Genomic DNA, 9,404 nt, shown 5'->3' on the forward strand with positions numbered 1-9,404 from the left:
AAGAGCTGCCTAGACAACTTAGGAAGACCCCATGTCAAAATCAATGTGTATGCAAAAATAGCAAAATAAACACTAATCAAAAAAAGCAAAAGGAAGGCTAGGGGTATGGCTCAGTGACAGAGCACCTGCCTAACATATCCAGGGGCCTACATTGAGTCCCCAGTACTGCAATAAATGCAGAAAATACCAAATTAGTCACCCAATACTTGCTGTGATAGTTAGCACTTCACTATTTTCTTCATTCCTAGCAACAATGATTGGTATAACTTTTCTTGTGTTCTTAGGATAGTCATTTAATGAGTTAATGAACATAAATTTATCAGTAGAGTCTATAGCCAAAGACTCTCCAAACTTTTCACCATGAAAATTTTGCAGCTTTTATTTTTAGGGTTAAGGCATTAAAACAGACTCCTCCCCATTAAGGTTATTACAGTCTATAAAACTCCCCTGTATTTGTACTTGTAAAGGTGAAGCTTCGCCTAACCAAATAGTATTCCTAAGAAACCATCCATCTAAAAACCAGCTTAAAAGGAGACTTGATGTGAACCAAAAATGTTTAACAGAGAATGGACAAAGTTCAAAAATTACTTCAACGATTTCATGGTCTATCCATACAATGGGATAGCTACTCATCAAATAAGTAAGGAACAGCCCATGAAAACATTCAACATAAAATAATCTTTTTTAAAAACAACATAAAAGAGTATGTTCTAAAAAAAAAAAAAGTAGCAGTGCTCTGTTTATGTGTGGAAGGGTTAACTAGAATGGAACATGAAGTCACTTTCTGGTCCACAGTGAAAGACAGCCTTTCATGGATATTGACAGCCAGATTTCACATTATAGATGTAAAGCCTTTTAATTTTATTGAAATTATAACTTGACTTAAATAAATAAAATGCTACTCATTTATTGGCTCCTAAAGTTAAACACAACCTCCCATAGAAGGCATACAGTGAATGCTACTATTTTTAAAAACCCACACAGGCATCTCAGAAAGCAGGTATAAAGCTTTAATTCACCGTGGGCGTTTCTCTAACTATAGACAGCATTCAAACCAAGTATCATACCACCATTCCTTTTTAACTAGCTCAGGACATATTACATGTAACATGAAGTACTGACTAAATATAAATACAGAAATTGAATACATGTAAGAAAGTTTAAATAAAACAAGATTAAGAAAGACTAAATTTCATAAAAATTTACATAAGCTGACTTTACTTCTAAACATTGTCATATGACAAATCACAATAAAATCACAACTGCTTTTAAATAACAGTATCTAAAAACTTGTGAATATCCAGCTATTTTGATCTTTTCTACATTTCATTTTCATTTCTATACACGTAGGCTGGCTTCCAGACTGTAGATAAAACTTCTTGGGTAATGTGGATTACTGTCTTTTCACAAGTATAGGAAGCAAAATATATATTCTCTGTATTACACTGCAATGAGACATTAGTCAGCACATAACACAGAACTCTCCTATGGTGGTATGTTTGGTATGGTGGTGAGATTCCAAACAGTACTAAAAATGGGGTTTCATACTCTAGTGTCTCTGAAGACATTTAGAAGCAAGTGGTATTTTAAAAGTTGACTTAAAAAAAAAAAACACCAAAAAGTACAAATTCTATCCTGTTCTGAGCTGCAATCTTCCTGAGTCTACTTTCATTTGGACCTAATTTTGCAGCCAATACTTCTATATATTGATTTAGGATTCACAATCCAAAGTCCTTGAACACACAGTTCAGATTCTACAGAATTCCAAATGGACCCCTATATTGTCAACTAATTATATAACAGGAACTAATCATGTTTTATATAAAAATCTATGTGAATTTTAAACAAAGTCAAAGCTTTTTCTTAGAATTGATGAAAATATATGCATAGCTATACACAGATCAGCATTAAATGTAAAAACAAAATTATCATTTGATGCATATCAAATAAACTCCTAAAAAGCCTACATGAATATACTTATTTTCATTTACTTTAAGACAGTATTAGAAAGGACTGCATATAATTATAGACACAGCTGCAAACACTTGATGCTACTAAGTGTTCTGTATTAGGCATGCACAGGTTACGATTTAAAGTTTCTCATGTATATATATTAACGTATGTATTATAAGCTAGAGTATGTTTAAAGCATTTAATAATATAGATCCAATTGTTTTAATTGGCCTAACTGGGGACAAACAAAAAATTTCCTCAAACTGTCATAATACAATATTAAAATCTTACTACTCAAATTGATACTTAAACTTATTACATGTTGTTCTTAAAACTCCAAAATTCATAAAACTTCCTATCACAAATAAATAAGTATAATTTCTCAGCAGCAGTTTGCTTACTCACCACACATACAGCTTGCCAAGATTTTGGGTACTACAGAACAGTGACATGCTGATAACTATAGATGATAAGAATTAAACATAGCAGTCTCTTTTCATTCTGCGTATATCTTTATTTCAAACTAAATAGAGTTTTTCATGAATACAAACCAGAAAAACACATTTCCCTTTATTTAACATTCACTAGGAAACATTAAACCTAAGACCCTTTATTGTCTTTTAGGTGTAGCAAAACAAAATATTACTGTTACACTGAGGAAATCATGGGTGAGGAAGGAAGAACAGTTTAGAATTTTTCCTTTTAGGAAGCATATTTTATCACACAATCACAAAAACTTACAAATCCAGATTTCTTTGTTCATGGTCATTTATGGCTTAAAGTACTAGACCTGCACTTTAGGTTAAAATAAATGTATGTGATTACCTGAACTGTTTATCTTTTTTAAAAAATGCAGTAAGTAAATATTCTTGTGTATACTAGAAGCCTTATCATGGCAGAAGTCTGCAAATGGACATGGTAATGGGTTGGTTTTTTTTGTTTGTTTTTTGTTTTTTGCCTTTACTAATACCCCCAGGAAGATCCTTGTTTTTGACCTATTCAAGATCATATCTGCCTATCTTCATACTCTTAAGTTGGTGAGTCACTGTCACAAGACACCTGGGTAAGTAAACAAGCTGTCTCAAGTGCGGGTACCATGAGGTCCAACAGGACAGAACAGACACTCATGAAGCTATCATCTGCTGCATAGTAAGTATGAATACTGGGCTAGCTAGAGTATCAAACATGAAGTGTTTAGAATGAACCATTGGAAAATTAACTATATTAGTTTCTTTCAAACATCAATCTGCCCTTCAAACTGAAGAACTGCCAGGGTAATTTCACTTACTGTTCCTGGTTTTGATATGCCCCTACAACATGAGAATTGAACTGAACTACAATGATTGTAATGTCATCTCTATACATCCGAGCAAGCTCTTCAGGAAGACTAAGCATTTTAGAGAGTCGTTCATGATCAACAGCTCCAAATTCATTATTGCCTACAGCATGGCGAATGAGATGGGTTGCTGCATTCTGATCCTCAAACACTGATGACATCTTTGCTCTCCTTTCTGTTAAAAGGCCATGCATCTGTCCCAGAGTCACCTTGTACCCTCCAACAGCTATTGGCTGTTGGTGATGCATACCAGTTAAGTATTCACCCACAATCCTAACCACATCCTGTCTATGCATAGTCTCCCACAACCCATCAGTTGCTAACACTAGGAATTTATCCTGTGGCCTTAATCTGTGATAAGTTACCTCTGGCTCAGCAGTAAGATAAGGAGGTGTATGATAGTTAGGAGGGATAAACTTGGTGTATTCATTGTCATTCAACTGGTCTGGGCCAGACTCTATCACTCTCTTTTGAAGGTCAATGCTCCATTTGAACTTTACATCTCCAAAAGCCCTAAAGGGCATCAGCAAGCCAAGCAGCCGGTCCTGCTTTACCACGCTCTTGGCCTCATTTTTTGGGTGTTCCAGTTTCAGACGCTCTAGTTCTCTTTCATTCTGAGCATTGTGGTCATTAGAGAGTGTGACTGCTGACCAAGAGCCATCTTCTTCTTGCACACCTAGCATGGCTCTACTATCACCAGTGTTAGCCACATGGAGGTCAACACCATCTACATGGGCCACACAAGCGGTAGCCCCAGAAAATGCTACCCGAAGCACCAGGTAATTTAGAAAAGAATTAGGATCACCAACTTGAGCCTCCAATGAAATGTCATTATCAAGTCTCTTGAAAGCATTAATTAAAGCCTCCTTAACATCAATATCAGCTGATTCTCCAGTATTGAGGTCTATGAGTTCTTGCCAGTAAGTCCTCAAGCTGTTGAAATACAATTTGGACGCCTCCTTACTGAAGTAATCATTGGGGTGCTTGTGCCATTGAAGGATAGGTAGCAGTGCTCGACCACTCTCCACTGCATTTTCAATCTCTAGCAAAGTCTCATGGGGCAACAAGGAAACAGCAATATAATAGAAGAGTCTTTCACTGACTGCCTGGGAACAAGCACAGCCTGCATGACCATCAAAAACCCCCAAGAGCATCCCTCTGGTTTGCAAGCAGGTTGCTGCACTTCTCCGGTCCTCTATGGGTGCATTTGCAGGCAGCTGATTGCTGTCAAATCCAAGAATGGAACTGACATTTTTGCCATCAAATTCTGGTACTTTGAAGCTGTATTCATTAGCTTTAAGGATGCTGTTGACTTGTGGAGGTGTGAGGTAAAATTTCTGCGGTGTAGAAGCGTATCTCCTTCCTTGAGTATACTGCCACCAGTTCTCCCTTGGCCTACAAAAGGTAGCATATGCAGGATGGGGTGTGTACCTCAGACGATTCTGAGGAATGTACGGTGGTGAACAGCAGAGATGTTTGTGGTGGCAGTAACATGCAGTGCCATAGATTCTGCTCAGTTCACAGTTACGGACGAGAGGAAAAAACAGTTGAGTTGGTGCTGGCATGGCATCAGAGAACAGTGGCAGACTGGACGTTCTGACTGGGATTCCTAGAGAGCAAATTAAGACAGACACACACAAAGAAAAGTTATACTCTGCATTATCTGACAAGCTGTGCTTTATAGAAAACATTTTCTAAGGCAATTTGCATAAAATCCCTATGCTAGGTTAATTTCTACAGGGTGTTTTATGGTAATTAAATTTTTCAACCATTCATGAAGTCAGGAATGATCTACAGTTAAATTTCTGTTTTCTCTTTCTTTTGTATTTCTATGTGCAGTACAAACTGTTCAGCATACACATCTATCTGGCTGGAGAACACAGATCAGGAAGTTATGTAACACTGTTCCGCAGCAGTCTACCTGCCCCATCACCATTCTCCCTCTCCATGCTTTTTGAAAGGGGCCTTAGATCTCCCATTTGCAAAGTTACTTCTACCATTTACGAAGATCTGTTCCTTGACCTGTGGTCAATTGTTGACATTTGATTACACATGGTATCACCAAAAGCACTGATATATCCTCAACAAAGCCATGTTTATATATTACTGGTAAATTATATAAATATACCACTGTATTAATGCAAAGTTTATTTTAACTTCTATAGAACATTTTCCACATAGTAAAACTGAAACAGAAATTCCCGCATTTCTGAACCTCAGTGGATGGATGTTCTTGTAAAGCTTCCTTCTCTATACCACTGTGCCAGCTTAGCAAGTTAAAGAAGGAAAGGTCTGCTCTTCGCCAAATGATCCTGGGAAAACACAATTCACCTCTCTGGGACATTCCCCACTAAACTTAAGTGAACACATGCAAGCAGACTAACTCTAACGCCTCTTTAGAATTCATGCTTTTAATGTTTGAGATACTGAGGCTTTGAAATCAAATATAGGGTTTACTGATTCACTGCTGAATTTTGCTGCGCCATTTGTGATTGAAAAAAAAAATCAAGTATTCTTATAGCTATAAACCTGATTTTTGGAAACAAATGATTCCTGTTTCATAAAGCAAGCTACAGAAATATTATTTTATCTACTAGAGATCTCTATTCATTCCTTGGGAAATGTTTTCTCTTTTGGTTAAAAATAGATACCTACTTGTTATAGGAAAACAACAAAGAACCATAAATTAAGCGTGAGGTCTAGATTATAACAGAATAGCATTATAAGTATCCTCAAAACAGTATTTTACAATAGGCATTTATCTAGAAAATTTAGATGAGTACGTATCTCTACTGCAAATAATGTATACAAGGAAAAAGAATCTTCAGCAACACATTTTCTCTGAATTCCTAAGATACTGTCTCATGCATTCATTCAAATTACAAGAAACAGACCTTAGTACTGTTTCAAATAAACAAAAAAAGGAAAATGAAACAAATCTTATGAACTATTTTTTTCAAAAGCAGAATCTACTAAGGATAGAATTCTAAGTATCTCAGTGTTAGTTTTATATTAAACAATTTTCTCGTACTTTTTGGTAGGTCATTCAGAAAGTAAAAAGAAAAAATGAGGGAAGAGAGAAAATCAAACACTGGAAATTCACAGATTTGTGTCTGCTTTTATAGAGCCACAAATATACAAGCTAGACAGAATGTCTTTTGTAAGTAGTAAAGTATTAGACTACCCAAGAAGAGATTTGTTTCTAAAGACAAAAGTACAAAATAGCAAGAACTAGAAATTTTGGAATTAGAGTCTATAAATAAGGCTTCTGAAATGAAAAAAGAAATTCTAACAACAAAAAATTTACCAGGACTAACCACCTAAATAACAGTTCAAGCTGAATACCTGAATGTCATCCAAAGGTTAAGGGTACACGTCTGAGCCAGGAGATGTGTACAAATATGCCAATCACACTAGCTTGTGGGTATAAAACCATACCCTTTTCATGCATGTATGCACAAAAAGCTGATTTTATGCTGCAAATGTTATCATTAGAAATTAAAATATAAGTGCAATTTTAATGGAAACACATTTTTTTCAGACATCTGTAAGTTTGTATTACTTTAAAACAATGTGAGTGTGGGGGTGATGGCAAAGGCCCAACCATTTAAAAAACATCTACTGAAGGCATAAGAAGCCTAGAACACCTTCCCTTTCCTTAAGTTCCCGTGTTTTGATAGATTTTCTGCTTTTAAAGTCGATTAAGAATGAGTGAAATCTGGTGACAAAGAGCTTCATGCAGCAGGTGCTCTGAATATTTAAATTCAAACACTCTACATCTTTTTTCTTCACAGCAAAAGTATTTGAGATTAAAAGTCAAAATAACAGAGTGCGCATGATTTTTTTCAATTATTTTCTTTTCAGTTATTCAGAGCTTAGCATATGAATTGCATTCCAATTCTCCAGCTCTTAACATGCTTTCAAAAGGCATATTCCTAGGGAAGCTGAGTTCATGGAAACCTGCTCTATAACTAATAAGCATTCTACCTGGTCAGTACCAATTATATAGTATTTCCATCCGACCAGAGACAACTACAAGTCAATACACTATTAAATGCTTCTGACATGATGTATAAGGAAGATGAAAATTCTTAATATCCTTCTAAACATCCTGTAATTCAACAACAACAAAAAAACCTCTGTGCTGATAAACTTGCTAAATTAACAAAATAGAAGCCTCCTGATTAGGCAATAAGAATTTCAAAGTAGCTGTTGGTTAACTTGAGCAATCTCGCTTTCTTTTTATTTATTTATTTTTTAAAGTTCATACACCATCATGGCCCACACTTGGCAACATTGTACGTATCAGTCTTGGATAGATTTGGCTGATGCTGCCAATGACTAATAAAAAGATGCGCCGGAACCAGAAACAGAAAGAGCCCCATCCATTCTTTCTGGTGTGCTGGGCAAAGCCTGTGTCAAGATTTTATTCCACTTAATCAATACACCCATGGTCCAAATCGATTAGAAAAATGCTACTGGTGCGCCTACTCTGGAGCTTCTCGGTCTTACAAAGATTCTAACGCAAATGAAAAGAAATACTACACTTTTCATTACACGTATCAGAACCTCCGTTTATGTAATCTGATTGCATTAAACGCCCTGCATTAAGATTTGTAATTTTTCAGCATTTTCTGGAAACGCCTAGCCATTTCACAGCTCAAGCTCAGTGTCTACAAGAATGAAGAAACCATTATCCTTAAAGCACAAAGAACCAAACCAGCACTTGTTTGATCAGTTTCGTGTATCTCAGAATATCGCACTTAAGCTAAGATATCAATCAATCAATAAATAAATAAATAAATAAAAATCTGGTCCAGAGCGCCTTTGTCTCCTTTTCCTTATCTCACCCTTTAATTCCATGAGGACCCCTAAAGCATCCATTCATACACAAAATCAGTCACCATCCTTCCCTGGGTACCCAACACAGGTAGTTATGTGAATACCTACCAATTCGTCTGGGCCCGGGACACACACACATTCTCCTGTCATCACAACACGGAGCCGACAACATCCACAACCCGCGCGGACAGCAGCAGCGACAGCAGCAGCGGCCCATTGAAAGCAAAGCAGAGATGCTCATTAGAGGAGGAGGCGGCGGCGGGGAGGCGGGAGCGGAGGAGGGGCGAGGTCTCGCAGCAGCCCAGTGAATGGGCTGGGAGGGGAGGAGAGAATGGAGGGGGGAGAAAGGGGAGGGGAGAAGAAGAAACCAAACAAACCCACCCTGCCGGCGAGGCGGCATCACAGCCCCCGGCGGGCAACTCCAGGAGCCCGGACAGGCGCACCGCCGCCGCTCCATGCAGCCAGCGCACCGAGCCCACAAGCACTCAGCATCTTCAGGCCCGCCCGGCCCCACGCCGCGCCCGCTTCCGCAGAGCTCTAGGCACAGCCCGCCGCGGGCAGCCGGCTCGGCCACACGGGGCCACGCGTGTCAGCGGGGAGCCGAGGCAGACACGCCCGGGCCACAGCGGGCGCCGAGCGCGCTGACAGCCGGGTGCCGCCCGGGACCGGCGGCAGCTCCTCGCGACCGAGGCTCCGCGCGCACCCGGCCCTCCACCCGCGGCCGCTCCCCACGCGCGCCCTCCACTTCACCGCCCTGACGCCCCCTCACGACTCGGCAGCGGTGGACGAGGATACGAACCAGGCACAGTCGAGCACCCGCTGCGGTCTGCCCCGGGTGGCGGCCGCACCCCTCCGTGCGCGTCCTTCCCTCAGCGGCACGCAGCACCCCGGCGCGCGGCAGCTCGGCCCAGGCCGGCCCACTCCGCGCCCCTGCCTCGCCCGGCCTCCACCCTGCCCCGCCCCCACGGTCGCTCGTGAGCTTTTCGCCTTCCGATTGGCTGCGCAATGGCGGGTGGGCGGGACCCGGAGGGCCAGAGGGGCGGGGGGCGGAAGAGGGCGCGCTCTCCGCCAGTTTTGTGACGCCACCGAGGTCAGACAATCCCTTCCATTTGGCGCGGCTAGCCTATTGGTTCCACGCGTGCGCGCGCCCCGTGGCCACGCCCTGTTGCTGGTGAAGGTGGGTTTGCGCGCGCTGCGAGGTGGACAGCCTTGGTTGGGTTGCATTTGGACTCCCAGATGAGGAAGCGCCTGGGCGGGATCCAGCATCCCTGAG

At 40.4% G+C, this 9,404-nt stretch overlaps 1 protein-coding gene across 5 annotated transcripts; it reads right to left on the reverse strand.

Annotated features, from left to right (window-relative positions):
• Positions 1–989: 989 nt before the first annotated feature.
• Pdp1 (pyruvate dehyrogenase phosphatase catalytic subunit 1) lies at positions 990–9,070 on the reverse strand. Of its 5 annotated transcripts, none has more exons than XM_021159998.2 (3): positions 8,931–9,070; positions 8,240–8,274; positions 990–4,898 (listed from the first exon to the last, which is right to left on the reverse strand). In XM_021159998.2, exons 2-3 carry the CDS (start codon positions 8,268–8,270, stop codon positions 3,238–3,240), a joined length of 1,692 nt encoding a protein of 563 aa, XP_021015657.1. In that variant the 5' UTR covers positions 8,271–8,274; positions 8,931–9,070; the 3' UTR covers positions 990–3,237. The 5 variants fall into 5 exon arrangements, with proteins under 5 accessions (XP_021015657.1, XP_021015658.1, XP_021015659.1 ...); XM_021159999.2 differs by lacking the exon at positions 8,931–9,070 and adding an exon at positions 8,513–8,604; XM_021160000.2 differs by lacking the exon at positions 8,240–8,274.
• Between the last annotated feature and the right edge of the window lie 334 nt (positions 9,071–9,404).

This window comes from Mus caroli, chromosome 4 (assembly GCF_900094665.2).
Source record: "Mus caroli chromosome 4, CAROLI_EIJ_v1.1, whole genome shotgun sequence".
Taxonomy (NCBI): domain Eukaryota; kingdom Metazoa; phylum Chordata; class Mammalia; order Rodentia; family Muridae; genus Mus; species Mus caroli.

Bases quoted from the DNA above. Each gene is read 5' to 3' on its own strand.
- Pdp1 (XM_021159997.2), bottom strand. From the start codon at position 8,588: ATGGAGCGGCGGCGGTGCGCCTGTCCGGGCTCCTGGAGTTGCCCGCCG. The intron at 4,899-8,512 runs GTGGGTTTGTTT...TTTGCTCTCTAG, and splicing joins GATGCCGCCTCGCCGGCAGG to GAATCCCAGTCAGAACGTCC.